Source organism: Muscardinus avellanarius (genome assembly GCF_963383645.1).
Source record: "Muscardinus avellanarius genome assembly, chromosome: 16".
NCBI classification, from domain to species: Eukaryota; Metazoa; Chordata; class Mammalia; order Rodentia; family Gliridae; genus Muscardinus; species Muscardinus avellanarius.
Window position 1 is genome coordinate 19,974,878 of NC_137802.1, and position 15,082 is coordinate 19,989,959.

At 41.2% G+C, this 15,082-nt stretch overlaps 1 protein-coding gene across 1 annotated transcript in view; it reads left to right on the forward strand.

The window, feature by feature from the left end:
• The window catches only part of ZZEF1 (zinc finger ZZ-type and EF-hand domain containing 1), a gene marked incomplete at both ends in the record, with an annotated part of 182,721 nt that overhangs the window by 91,948 nt on the left and 75,691 nt on the right, over positions 1 to 15,082 (forward strand). Inside the window, one exon of the mRNA XM_080713975.1 lies at positions 14,226 to 14,688. Within this exon, the coding sequence (XP_080570101.1) occupies positions 14,226 to 14,688 (463 nt within the window). The remainder of the gene's footprint in view (positions 1 to 14,225; positions 14,689 to 15,082) is intronic.

The following is a 15,082-nucleotide window of genomic DNA, read 5'->3' on the forward strand; positions in this document are numbered from 1 at the left end:
TATGTTGTAGTGTTGAACCTATGCTCTCCTCTATTAACTTCACAGTCTCAGGTCTAATTTCTAAGTCTTTGATCCATCTTGAGTTGATTCCTGTGTTAGGTGAGATATAGGGGTTTAGATTCATCTTTTTACAAATGGTTAGCCAGTTCTGCCAGCACCACTTGTTGAAAAGGCTGTCTTTTCTCCAGCATATGTGTTTGGCCCCTTTGTCAAAGATTAATTGACTAAAGATGTGTGGGTTTGTTTCTGTATCTTCTATTCTAATCCACTGGTCAGTATATCTGTTTTTGTGCCAGTACCATGCTGTTTTTACTACTATTGCTCTATAGTATAGTTTGAAGTCTGGGATTGTAATGCCTCCTGCGTGTTTCTTGTTATTGAGAATTGCTTTGGCTATTCTAGGTCTTTTCTTTCTCCATATGAAGTTCATGATTGATTTTTCTAGGTCTCTGAAGAATGTCACTGGTATTTTAATGGGAATTGCATTGAACCTATAGATCAGTTTTGGCAGAATGGCCATTTTGATGATATTTATTCTGCCTATCCATGAGCACGGGAGATCTTTTCATCTTCCAAGGTCTTCTTCAATTTCTTTCTTTAATGTTTTATAGTTTTTGTTGTAGAGGTCTTTTACATCTTTGGTTAGGTTTATTCCTAGGTATTTTATTGGTTTTGAGGTTATAGTGAATGGAATTGTTGTTTTTGTTTCTTTCATTGTGGATTCGTTGTTTGCATAAAGAAAGGCCACTGATTTCTTTAGGTTGATTTTGTAACCTGCGACTTTGCTGAATTTGTCAATCAGGTCCAGCAGTCTTTTGGTTGAGTTCTTTGGGTCTTCCAGATAAAGGATCATGTCATCTGCGAATAAGGATGATTTTAATTCCTCTCTTCCTATGTGAATTCCTTTGATTTCCTTCTCTTGTCTGATTGCTGCAGCAAGAGTCTCAAGGACTATATTGAAAAGGAGTGGTGATAGTGGGCATCCTTGTCTTGTTCCTGACTGTAGCGGAAATTCTTGCAGTTTTTCCCCATTCAATATAATGTTGGCTTTGGGTTTGCAGTATATTGCCTTGATAATGTTGAGGTACTTTCCTTCTATCCCAATTTTTTTCAGTGTTTTTAACATAAATGGGTGTTGGATTTTGTCAAATGCTTTTTCAGCATCTATTGCTATGATGATGTGGTTTTTGTTCTTGGTTCTATTTATGTGGTGAATAACATGTATTGATTTGCGTATGTTGAACCAGCCTTGTTTTTCTGGGATGAAACCGACTTGGTCATGATGTATTATTCTCTTGATATAGTTTTGAATGCGTATAGCTAGTATTTTGTTTAGAATTTTTGCATCTATGTTCATTAAGGATATTGGTCTGTAGTTTTCCTTTCTTGAGGTATCTTTATTTGGTTTGGGGATTAATGTGATACTGGCCTCATAGAAGGAATTTGGAAGAGTTCCATCTCTTTCAGTTTCCCGGAACATGTTATGAAGTATTGGTATTAGTTGTTCACTGAAGGTTTTGTAGAATTCAGCTGGGAACCCATCTGGGCCTGGGCTTTTCTTTGGTGGAAGAATTTTTATTGCCATTTCTATTTCTTTGGTTGTTATTGGTTGGTTTAGGCTTGCTATGTCCTCTTGGTTGAGTGTAGGAAGGTTAACTGTGCTTAGAAATCTGTCAATTTCATCCAGGTTTTCAAATCTATTGGAGTATAAATTTTTAAAGTAGTTTCTGATAATATTTTGAATTTCTTCACTATCTGTGGTGATATCTCCTTTTTCATTTCTAATTTTGATAATTTGAGTCGATTCTCTTTTTCTTTTGGTTAGGTTGGCCAGGGGTTTGTCAATTCTATTAATCTTTTCAAAGAACCAACTTTTTGTTTTATTGATTCTTTGAATTGTTTTTTTGTTCTCTATTTCATTTATTTCTGCTCTAATTTTGATGATTTCTTGTCTTCTGCTGGCTTTGGGAATAGACTGTTGCAGAATTTCTAGATCCTTGAGTTGTGTCATTAGGTTCTTTACTTGGTGGTTCTCCGTCCGTTTTATGTGGGCACTCAATGCAATAAACTTTCCTCTTAGTACTGCCTTCATGGTGTCCCATAGGTTTTGGTAGGTTGTGTCTCTGTTTTCGTTTGTTTCCATAAATTTCTTTATTTCTTCCCTAATTTCTGCTCTTACCCATTCGTCATTCAATAGTGTATCATTCATTCTCCATGAATTTGAATACTTTCTTTCGAGTTTCCTGTTGTTGATTTCTACTTTTATTCCATTGTGATCTGAAAAGATGCATGGAATTATATTACATTTTTTTAATTCACTGGTATTTTCTTTGTGTCCCAGGATGTGATCTATTTTGGAGAAGGTTCCATGGGCTGCTGAGAAGAAAGTGTATTCTGTAGTTCCTGGTTGAAATACTCTAAAATGTCTATTAGGTCCATTTGGTTTATGGTTTCCTTTAGTTCTAAAGCGTCTTTACTCATCTTTTGCCTTGAAGATCGATCCAGTGGTGTGAGAGGCGTATTAAAGTCTCCCAGAATTATTGTATTTGGGTCTACTTGGGATCTTATGTCCAGAAGGGTTTGTTTTACAAATGTGGTTGCACCCATATTTGGTGCATAAATATTTACTATCATTATATCTTCTTGGTGTATTGTTCCTTTTAATAAAAGGAAGTGCCCTGATTTGTCTCTTTTGATGTGTTTTAGTTTAAAGTCTGTTTTGTTGGATATCAGGGTTGCTACCCCTGCTCTTTTTTGGTCACTGGTGGCATGGTATATCTTTTTCCATCCTTTCACGTTCAGCCTGTGAATGTCTTTGGCTGTGACATGAGTTTCTTGCAGACAGCATATATTTGGATTATGTTTCCTAATCCACATTGCCAGTCTATGTCTTTTGATTGGTGAGTTAAGTCCTTTGACATTAAGAGATATTATTGAAATATGATTTTTGTTTTCTGCCATTTTGTGTTCTGTCTACTCTTGGGTGGTGTGATCTTTCTTCTTTACCTAAATGGCCCACTTATTAACTTCCTCTCTTCTCTGATTCTGAAGTCTGCTTCTTTTTTCTTCCTTATGGTTTATTTCTTTAAGAATTTTCTCTAGTGTTGGCTTTGAATTCATGAATGTTTTGAGATTCTGTTTATCCTGAAAGATTTTGATTTCCCCATTGATCTTGAATAGTAGTTTTGCTGGATAGATGAGCCTTGGTTGGAAGTTATTTTCTTCCAGGGTCTGAATCACGTCGTACCAGTCTCTCCTAGCATTCCTGACCTGGGTTGTATAGTCTGGGGTGATTCTTATTGTTTTGCCTCTATATGTCACCCGTCCTTTTGTTCTCACTGATTTTAAGATTCCTTCCTTGGCCTCTATGCTGGTCATTTTGGTTATTATGTGGCGTGGAGTGGTTATTCTTTGGTCCTGTCTCAGTGGAGTTCTGTATGCCTCCTGGACTTGAAGATTCAAGTCTCTTTCCATATTTGGAAAATTCTCTGAGATTATTTCCTTGAAGATATTACAGATGCCCTTGGTCTGTACCTCTATCCCTTCCTCAATGCCTATTATCCGTAAATTAGGATGTTTATTGCTGGATGTTTAGGTTTTGTTGCTGTAAAGATTTCTGTATATCGCTGACTGTGTTTTCGGTTTGGGATGTACTGTCTTCTAATATTGATATTCTGTTTTCCATTTCATCTAATCTTCCAGAATTTCTTTCTATTGCTGTCTTCATTTCACTTATTGCCTCTTTCATTTCATTCCAGACCTCTTTCTGATTCTTTTTTAGTGTTTCTAATTCACCTTTAACCTCCTCTATACTTGTTTTAAATCCTTTCATCATATTGAACATCAAGATTCTGAACTCCCCTTCTTGCATTTCTAGTAGGTCGGTATTCGTGATTTCTGCTGTCTCTTCATAATTCCTGGTTCTCTAATTTCTACCCATCGTTCGTGAGTAATGTGCTTAGTCAAATCTTAATATTAGGAGTTTAGGGGTATTGGCTAGTCAGCAGAGCCTTTCCAGTATTGAGGGCGGGTGATGTGTGAGGAGCTGAGGTGATTGGTAAAGGAGTCGGATTAGGTAGAGGATATGTTAGGATGAGAAAGATTTTAAGTATGGTAAGGTAATAACTTGCTAGGAATGAGAGAGAGTTAACTATTAGGACTCTTGTCGTTAGTAGAGTATTTATGGATATAAGAAATACTTTGAGTATTAAACTAGGAGGTATATTATGGGGAAAAGTTTTGGGGGAGAAAAGTATGTAGGTTAGTGTGGGAAGGTTTGTAAATAGGGATGATGGAAGGAGCAGAGAGACATAAAAAAAAGAATCCACACAAGATACCAAGACTATTATGTAATCCAAGAAAAAGGAAGGAAAACCAATCAAAGGAGGAGAATGAAAAAAAGGAAGGAAAGAGGAAGAAAGAGGAAAAAAGAACAAGAATAAAATAAAAGGAACTAGCAGCTGTGTGAAATAAAAAAATAAGGCAAACTATCCAATGTATATATATATATATATATAAAAAACAACAAGTTAAAGTAAAAGAAGTGTGGGTTAAAAGAAAAAAATAAAACAGCAATAACCATACCAAAACAAAAGCACTGTAAAAGCAAAATAAAGCAAAACATCCACATTAAAAGTAAAACAAACAGTCCTCCTTATTTACGCATATGGGGTCAGGTCCATATAATATGTGCGTATCTGATTGGTTTGGTAGCTTTCAGAATACCATCCAATATCTCTTAGTTTTCTTTGTACTCTATTTTTATCTTCTTAGGTCACTCTGGGTGTTTGGACACCTTTCTCTCCTTTAGCTGCTTTAGGTTTATGTGTCCGGATGTCTGGGTTCACTGTTATTTGATTCTGTACAATTCACAGGTTCTGTGAAATTCTAACCTGTGGTCAGCACCACTGCACTCACCACCCTAGCCTCCAGCCTGTGCTTCCCTACGGCAGGGGTGGAGAATGAACAAAGTATAATTGGAACCTCCCCCTGAGGTCCTGTGCAGATATTGTGGCCCGATGGATTTTCTTATGTCTCTGGAAATTCCAGCTGGGCTAGCCGGTGTGGTCCCAAGATGTACCCTGGGCAAATGGATACTGGTTCCTGGATGCCCACACTTACTGCCAGAGCTCTGCCTATTCCGAGAGTGCAGGCTGGATGTGCTGCTAATACTGGACCCAAGTGAGAGTGGATGCAGCTGTCTATTGCTGCTGGTATGCTCTTCCAAGGTGTATTGAGCTGTGTTCTCGCTTAGAACTAAGCATCTGGCTACCAGGAGGGTGGGAACACCCAGCGGTGGGCCAGGGGTGCAGGGTAGGTGCTCAGGGGTCCAGTGCGCAGTGTCCAGCAATGGTCTCTGCCTCCCGCGGGACGTAGAAGCTGGGGGTGCCCCAAGGAGATTTCCGGGTCACACAGGGCTTTCGCAGCCTGGAATGCAGGCTCTGGCAAGGTGGCAGGGGCTGAATGCAGGCTCTGGCAAGGTGGCAGGGGCTAGACACACAAGCAGGCTCCAATTTAGGGGTGGCAGTGGTACAGGCACTGACTACTAGCAGGGGACCGTGGCGCCGGCAAGGTGCGCGAGGAGAGTGCTCGGTTCTGAGGCTTGGGCCCGTGCTGGGGGGTTGAGGTTGCGCACACGTTAGGACCCCCAACTTACCAGGGCGCCCTCAGGTACCTGACTTGGTGCAGGAATCCGTAGGAGTCTCTATGCAGTTGTGGTCCGGTCGCTAGTGAGCACACAGAATTCTGATGTGGTGCTGCTCGCTGCTTAAGATGCGGTCCTAAGTCCGTTTTTAGTCCCGGATTATCTTGCCACGGTAATATCGGGCAGGCAGTTCCTCGGGCAGCTGCAAAAGCAGCCCGCCGATCGGCGTTCCGAGATCAGCGTTCCGATTGTATCTGCAGCAGGTCCCGTGTCCGATCTTTGTTCTTCTTCTTCAAGTTCAGGGTCCCGCCGAGGTTCCTGGATGTGTTTTGGTTCCTGGTATATATTTATTTTGTTGATTAAGACACTGCTAAGTATTTAAACTTTATTTGCTTCAGCTACTGAGAAGTGCTGCGTCCCTCAGTCGCCATTTTGAAAAAAAAAAAAAAAACGCACTTCCTGAGTTTTAAAGAGGCTCCATCCTCCCCTATTCCATACCCTCTGATTGGTCACCTTAATTGCTTCGCTTATAGGTTCCTTTCTATAGTTCGGCCTCTTCCTGTTGCCCCTTTCCTCCTACTTATTGCTGAATAGGGGAAGCATCTGGTTTTTATTTTCTGCAATATTTCTCTGTGCATGCCACATTGCAAGTACCGATCCCACTCTTGATGGTCCCAGTAGTGGCCTGGCTACCCGGTGGACTGATCCAGACCTCACTGGCTCAAGCAGCAGCCTTGCCTCATGGGAGGGTCCGATTCTGGTCTCCCTGGCCCCGACACCGGCCTAACCACTCTGCTGACTCCGATCCCGGCCTCGGAGGCCTCAGTAGCGGCCTTGCCTTACGGCAGGTTCTGATGCCGGCCGCTGGCCATGGCACCGGTCTAACCCCTCGGCAGGCTCCGATCACAGCCTCAGAGGCTCCAGCTCCGGCCTTGCCTCATGGCAGGCTCCAATCCCGGCCTCGCTGGCCCCGGCACCAGCCTAACCCCTCGGCAGGCTCCAATCCCAGCCTTGCTGGCCCCAGCACCAGCCTAACGCCTCGGCAGACTCCGATCCCAGCCTCGGAGGCATCAGTAGCGGCCTTGTCTCACGGAAGGCTCCGATGCCGGCCACTGGCCCCAGCACCGGCCTAACCCCTCAGCAGGCTCCGATCCCGGCCTCGGATACTTTTTTTTAGACATATGCTGAAGGTTTGGCAGATATGGTGGTGCACTCTTATAATCCTAGCAACTCAGGGGGCTTGTGTTGGAGGATGACAAGCTCAAGAACAGCCTTAGCAACTTAGTGAGACTCTGTATCAAAGTAAAATAAAAAAGGTCTGGGTCTGGGGATGTAGGTCAGTGGAGAGCACTTGCCCAGCAAGCTCTGTGTTCAATCACCAGTACCACACACTCGCATGCGCGCGCACGCGCTCACACACACACACACACAATGTTAAAATTTTTACAGATGAAGTACCATGTTGACTGATGTGCTTGGAACTAATTCAGGAAGTGGGGAGTTGGAGCCGGGGAAGCAAGATTGGCTATTAGCTAATAATTCTCAAAGCTGGGTGATGGCTATGTGAAGGGGTTCTATACTGTTTCCTGTATTTTGAAATGTTTACAATAAAATTATTTTAAGTATATTGATAGTACTGCAAGATCCTGATTTGGGGGAGGTAATAGGAATTGAACCCAGGGGCATTTTACCTCTGAGCTATACTTCCAGCCTTGTTTTATTTTTTATTTAGAAACAAAGTCTCACTAAGTTGCTGAGGCTGGCCAAGAGCCTGCAATCCTCCTGTCTTAGCCTCCCAAGTACTGGGTTTACCATGTACTACTACGCTCAGCTCATTTTTATTTTTAAATTTGAAATGGGGTCTCATTCAGCTGCTGAGGGTCTTGCTAAGTTGCTGGGCCTGGCCTCGAACCTGTGATCTTCCTGTGTTAGACTCCCAAATACTAGGATTACAGATGTGTAACACCATGCCAGCAAAATCTTAATTTTATGTAAGAAGCTGAAATTTGTGTCTATACTTTTTATTTTTTAATTTTTTATTTCTTTTTACCATTTTATTTTATTTTTTCAAGATTGACTTTTTTTAAATTTTTTTTTTATTGGTGCATTATATTCATACAACTTATTGGGGTAAAAAACTTGTGTGTACAAACATGTACTCATCGCTGATTAAACCCCTACCCAATTCCCACCCCATTCCCTCCCCGTCCCTCCCTCCCTTGCTTGGCTTAGTGATTGACTTCAATATGTTTAAGTACATTGTGTGTTTTAGAGATTTTCCTCTTCCCCCCTCCTTTCTCCTCCTTTAGGTTGTCTTGTTTGCTCCTCTATAGGATTTCCTCTTTCAAGAGTTCCTCCTATGACCCATTTCACCCTAACTCTCACATATTAGGGAAAGCATCTGATTTCTTATTTTTTGTGACTGACTAATCTCACTTAGCATAATGTCCTCCAGTTCCATCCATTTCCCTGAAAATGATGTAATTGAGTTTTTTTTGATGGCTGAGTAAAATTCCATTGTGTACATATCCCACAGTTTTGTAATCCATTCATCTGTTGATGGACATCTTGGCTGGTTCCATAGTTTGGCTATGGTGAATTGTGCAGCTATGAACATAGATACACCTGCATTAGTTTGGTGGTTTGGTTTCTTTTCTTTTGGGTAGATACCCAACAGTGGTATTGCTGGATCAAATGGTAGATTTGTTCCCATTCTTCTGAGGATTCTCCATACTGTTGTCCAAAGTGGTTGCACTAATTTGCAATCCCACCAACAATGTCTTAGAGTTCCCACTTCTCCACATCCTCGCCAGCATCTGTTGTTGTTTGTGTTTTGAATGATTGCCATTCTAGTTGGAGTTAGGTGAAATCTCAGGGTAGTTTTGATTTGCATCTCTCTGATTGCCAGTGATGTTGAGCATTTTTTCATGCATTTATTGGCCATTTGAATTTCTTCTTTTGTGAAGTGTCTATTTAGTTCATTTGCCCATTTTGTTATTGGATGCTTTGTTTTCTTAGTGTTGAGTTTCTTGAGTTCTCTGTATATTCTAGATATTAGTCCTCTATCAGTGGTGTAGGTGGCAAAAATCTTCTCCCATTCTGTTGGCTCTCGATTGAGGTTCTTGATAGTTTCCTTTGATGAACAGAAGCTCTTCAGTTTCATGCAATCCCATGTATTGATTCTCCTTTTAATTTGTTGTGCCTTTGGGGTCTTGTTGAGGAAATGTTTGTCTGTGCCTATGTGTTGTAGTGTTGGACCTATGCCCTCTTCAAGGAGCTTCAAGGTCTCAGGTTTAATTTCCAAGTCTTTGATCCATCGTGAGTTGACTTTTGTACAGGGTGAAAAAGTGGGATTAATATCCAATTTTCTACATATGGTTAACTAGTTTTGCCAACACCATTTGTTCAAGAGGCTATCTTTTTTCCAGTGTATGTTTTTGGCCCCTTTGTCAAAAATCAATTGGCTGAAAGTATGTGGACTTGTTTCTGGGTCTTCTATTCTGCTCCATTGGTCTATATATCTGTTCTTTTGCCAGTACCATGCTGTTTTTATTACAATGGCTTTGTAGTATAGTTTAAAGTCAGGTATTGTGATTCCTCCTGCGTGGTTTTTGTTGCTGAGAACTACTTTGGCTATTCTGGGCTTTTTGTTATTCCAGATAAATTTAAGGACTGATTTTTCTATGTCTGTGAGGAATGATCTTGGTAGTTTAATGGGCATCGCATTAAATCTGTAGATCACTTTTGGGAGGATGGCCATTTTAATGATATTTATTCTGCCAATCCATGAACATGGAAGATCTTTCCATCTTCTAAGATCTTCGATTTCTTTTTTCAGTGTTTTATAATTTTCTTTGTAGAGATCTTTTACCTCCTTGGTCAAGTTTATTCCTAGGTATTTTATTTTCTTGTGGGAGATCCTGAGTGGAAGTGTTTTCTGAATTTCTTTTTTAGTTGATTTATGGTTGGTGTACAGGAAAGCTTCTGATTTTTTAAGATTGATTTTATATCCAGATACTTTGCTGAATTTGTTGATCAGTTCTATAAGCCTTTTGGTTGAGTTTGTTGGGTTTTCTAAATATACTATCATGTCATCTGCAAATAGTGAAAGCTTAAGTTCTCCTTTTCCTATTTGTACTCCTTTGATTTCCTTTTCTTGCCTTATTGCTCTGGCTAGAGTCTCTAGTACTATATTGAAGAGAAGTGGTGATAGTGGACATCCTTGTCTCTTTCCAGTTTTTAGGGGGAATTTTTGAAGTTTTTCCCCATTTAATATGATGTTGGCAGTGGGCTTATTGTAGATTGCCTTAATAATGTTGAGATATGTCCCTTCTATTCCAATTCTCTACAGTGTTTTTATCATAAATGGATGTTGAATTTTATCAAATGCTTTTGCAGCATCTATTGAGATGATCATGTGGTTTTTGTCTTTGATTCTGTTTATATGATGAATTACATGGATTGATTTTTGTATATTGAACCAGCCTTGCATCCCTGGGATGAACCCTACCTGGTCATGGTGAATGATTTTCTTGATGTGGTTTTGAATGCGTGTTGCTAGTATTTTGTTTAATAGTTTTGCATCCAAGTTCATCAGAGATATAGGCCTGTAGTTTTCCTTCCTTGAACTGTCTTTATTCGGTTTGGGTATTAGTGTGATGTTGGCTTCATAGAATGTATTTGGGAGAGTCCCGGTTTTTTCTATTTCCCGAAATAGATTAGCTCTTCTATAAAGGTTTTATAGAATTCACTTGGGAAACCATCTGGTCCTGGGCTTTTCTTTGATGTTAAGCTCTTTATTGCTGTTTCAATCTCTTTGATTGTTATTGGTTGGTTTAAGTGTTCTATATCTTCTTGACTCAGTTTAGGAAGGTTGTATTTATCTAGGAAGTTGTCGATTTCCTCCAGATTTTCCATTTTGTTGGAGTATAGTTTTTCAAAGTAGTTTCTGATAATCCTTTGGATTTCTACGCTGTCAGTAGTAATGTCTCCTTTTTCATCCCTTATCTTCATAATTTGGGTTGATTCTCTCTTTTTTTTTAGTTAGGTTGGCTAGTGGTTTATCAATCTTGTTAATTTTTTCAAGAAACCAGCTTTTGGTTTTGTTGATTTTCTGTATTGTTTTTTTATTCTCTATTTTGTTAATTTCTGCTCTAATTTTAATAATTTCCCGTCTTCTTCTGGCTTTGGGGTTCAATTGTTCCTGCTTTTCAAGGGCTTTGAGGTGTGTCGTAAGGCTATTTATTTGAAGATTTTCTGTTTTTCTTATGTGAGCACTCAGTGCTATAAATTTTCCTCTTAATACTGCCTTCAAAGTGTCCCAGAGGTTTTGATATGTTGTTTCTTTATTTTTTTGTTTCTAGAAATTTCTTGATTTCACCTCTTACATCTTCTATGACCCATTCTTCATTCAGAAGTGTGGTGTTCAGTCTCCACATGTTTATGTTGTTTCTCTGGGTCTTCTTATAGTTGATTTCTAGTTTCATTCCATTATGGTCTGAAATGACACAGGGAAGTATGTAACATTTTTTAAATTTGCTAGTGCTCATTTTTTGTCCCAGGATGTGATCTATTTTGGAGAAGGTTCCGTGAGCAGCTGAGAAAAATGTAAACTCTGCTGTAGTTGGGTGAAATATTCTATATGTGTCCAACAGGTCCATTTGGTTAATGGTGTTCTTTAGTTCTGAGACATCTTTACTGACCCTTTGTCTGGAAGATCGGTCTAGTATTGTGAGAGGTGTGTTGAAGTCTCCCAGTATTATTGTGTTGGGATTTATGTGTGACTTCATGTCACTAAGAGTTTGATTTATGGAAGTAGCTGCCCCTGTGTTTGGGGCATAGATGTTGATTATTGTTATTTCCTCTTGCTGGACTATTCCTTTCACCAGTAAAATGTGACCTTCTTTGTCTCTTCTAATAAGTTTGGGTTTGAAGTCTAACTTGTCTGATATCATAGTTGCTACTCCTGCTTGTCTTCAAGTACCATTAGCATGGATTACCTTGCTCTAGCCCTTTACCTTGAGTTTGTTCCTATCTTTACTTGTAAGGTGTGTTTCTTGTAAGCAGCAGATGGATGGATTCTGGCTTTTAATCCATTTTGCCACTTTATGTCTTTTTATTGGGGAGTTGAGGCCGTTTACTTTCAGTGTGATTATAGAGAGATAATTTTTAATTCCCAACATGTTAAGATCTTATTTCTGTTTGAGATACTGTTTATTCTTCTTTGCTTAGTTGTCTGCTGGATGGGAATTCTTGTTTCTTTGGTTATGGCGTTTATTACCCATTTCCTCTTTGCAGTTAATCTCCTTGAGTATTTTCTCTAGCGCTGGTTTTGAAGACATAAATTCCTTCAGTTGCTGTTTGTTATGGAAGCTTCTTATTTCCCCATCTAATTTGATGGATAGTTTTGCTGGGTAGGAAATTTTTGGCTGGAAGTTGTTTTCTTTCAGAGTTTGGAATATGTTACTCCAAGCCCTTCTGGCTCTCATGACTTGGTTTGGGAAGTCTGGAATGATTCTAATTGGTTTGCCTCTGAATGTCACGTGACCTTTTGTTTTTGTTGCCTTTAAGATTCTCTCCTTGGTTTCCACATTAGTCATTTTGACAATTATGTGGCTTGGGAATCCTCTTCTCCAAACCTGTTTAAAGGGAGTTCTATAAGTTTCCTGGACCTTTGTATCGACCTCTTGCTCTATGTTTGGAAAATTTTCTGCTATTACTTCCTTGAAGAGATTGTTGATCCCTTTGGTTTCACCTTCTTTTCCCTCTTCTATTCCAATTATTCTTAGGTTAGCTCTCTTGAAATGGGCCCATATTTCTTCAATGTCAGATTCCTGCTGTCGGGTTTTTTTTTTCTAAATTAGAAACTATGCGTTCATTTTTGGAATGATCATCTTCAAGAAGCGAAATTCTATTCTCCATGTGGTCTAATCTGTTGTTTATACTTTGAATTGAGGCCTTTATTTCAATGATTGCATCCTTTATCTCTTTTTGACTCTCTCTAAATTCTTTTCGAAAGTCCTCTATTATTTCTAAAGTTATTTTCCTAATTTGATCTTCTAGAGATCTTTGGATTTCTGTGTTATCAGATTCTGATATTGTGGGGTTGTGGGCATTCACTGCTCCATTGTTATTTCTCTTTCCCATGATTTTGGAAGTTTGTGCCTTCTCTGGGTTCTTCCCTGAGTCACTACGAGTTCACTTAAGATGCTCTGGATCTCGAGTCTGTGGTATCTCAGTCACCACTACTCCTTTACTGGGTTGTATCACAGAGTCTCAGACCCAGGGAGTCAATGGAGGCTGCTTAGACCGTGGGGGGTGCCAAGTTGGGTGTTCTCCAGCGGGGAGTTGTGACTATGGTATGATATCTCTGCCACTGCCACTCCCCCACTGGGCTGCACTGCTAAAATCTCCGACCCAGGGAGACTATCTGCGCAAGTCCCTGGGAGTACAGTACTGGGATTTCTCCCTTAGGGGCCGCAATTTGATTCATGGTTGTTGAGTGCACTGATGGAGCTGTAGTGAACTCGGTGGATTCGCTGCTGCCGCCACTGGCAATATGGCACCACTGCCACACCCTCGGCCGTGATGCGGCGTATTTCTTCTCTGGTTTTGAGCTCCGCTTTGAGTCCCTGCCATGTGTGCTGTGCCCGGCCCTTGGGAGCTTTAGATGTTCCCTGCGCCAACAAAACTGCTGACTGCCGCCCGGCTGTTCAGCACCTGCTCACCTCGGCTCGCTGTCCACCCCTCCTCTCTGGAGCCTGGTGGCTGGTTGAGTGCGTTGGTCTTCAGCCGTCCCGTGAACTCGCCGCTGCTGCTGGCAGTAAGACGCTGCTGTCGCATCCTTGTCTGTGAGGTTGGTGTAGTTCTTCTCTGGTTTTGAGCTCCGCTGAGTCCCTGCAGGGTGTGCTGATCCTAGCCCTTGGGAGCTTTAGACGCTCCTTGCGCCATGGAAACTGCTGACTGCCGCCCGGCTGTTCCGCAGCGGCTCACCTCAGCTTGCTGTCCACCCCTCCTTTCAGGCGCCTGGTGGCTGGTTGAGTGCGTTGGTTTAGGGCCGTCCGGTGAACTCGCCGCTGCCAACAGCAGTAAGACACTGCTTCTGCATCCTAGGCCGCGTGGCCAGAGTACCTCCTCTCTGGATTTGAGCTCTGTTTTGAGTCTCCCTCCTCTCTGGAGCCTGGTGCTGCTAGGGAAGATGTAGGCCGCGCCGCTCCGGCCGCTTGGGCTTCTCTGCGCCAAGGCACTTCGGGCTGTTTTTTTTCTGGTGTCTTGTTTTTCCAGCCCTTTTTCTCTGTCCCTTGTGTTTACAGTTTTTATTTCTTTGCTGGTGGTGTTTTCTGGCTCTGAAAGGTGCTGATTTTGTGGTAATAGAGTTCGATTGTTAGCGGGACTTGTAAGTGCCGCTTTCCTCCATTGCCATCTTCCCGGAAGTCTATACTTTTTATTAATGAAGGTACTTCTTGCCCTAAATTGCAAAGTTTAACTAGACTATTTTCTCTCTGAAAGTAGGTAGTAACTGTAAATTTAAATGCTTGCTCAATTATTATTCTTGGGTTTTTTGTTTTTGTTTTTCATGTAGCAAAAGAATGTATTCAGAAAAGTCTTCTGTTACTAAAATTTTTGCCCACGGTTAAAAGTCCAAAAGACATTTGTGACAAGCTGGTGACCACAGATGGAATGGATCACCTCCAGCCGCTCGACCGGCGCCAGAGGACAAGCTCTGTGGTAGAAGAGCATTTCCAGGCCTCAGTGTCACCCACTGAAGCCACAGCCCCAACCATGGGAGACAAGAGTCCTGGCTCAGAGTTCCAGCCAGAGCTGCTGCCCCGCAGCAGTCCTCCCACTTCGGAAGTGTCCACAGCTGAGGAACCCTCATCACCTTCCACACCCACCCGGCGGCCTCCCTTCACCCGAGGGCGGCTCCGGCTGCTCTCCTTCAGATCCATGGAGGAGGCCAGGCCGGTGCCCACAGTGAAGGAGAAATACCCAGTGCTGAAGGACATCATGGACTTCATTAAGGACCAGTCACTCTCACATGAGAGGTGAGCCTACTATTTCTTTCTGGCATTTTTTCTTTTCAAGCCATAAGCTCCTGGTCCCGCCAAAGGCTGGAAAGTTATGTTTATGAATCCCCAGCACTGCTACCTATTCGTTTATGTATTAGGCTAGATTGAGGCTTGATTTGAATATTCAAGAAAAAAAATCTTATTTTTTTCAATGCGTATTTTTTCACTTAAGATTTGCACATTATATTGTATATAAAATAATCACAGCAATGTATTGTTAGGATTAAAAAATAAGCACTTATTTTAGTAGTTGCCACTTAAAATGTGTTTTATTTTTATTTTTTTATAGTGCTGGGGATTGAACCCCAAGGGTGTTGTACCTCTGAGCTATATCCCCAGCCATATTTTTTTTAAATTTTGCTAGGTTGCT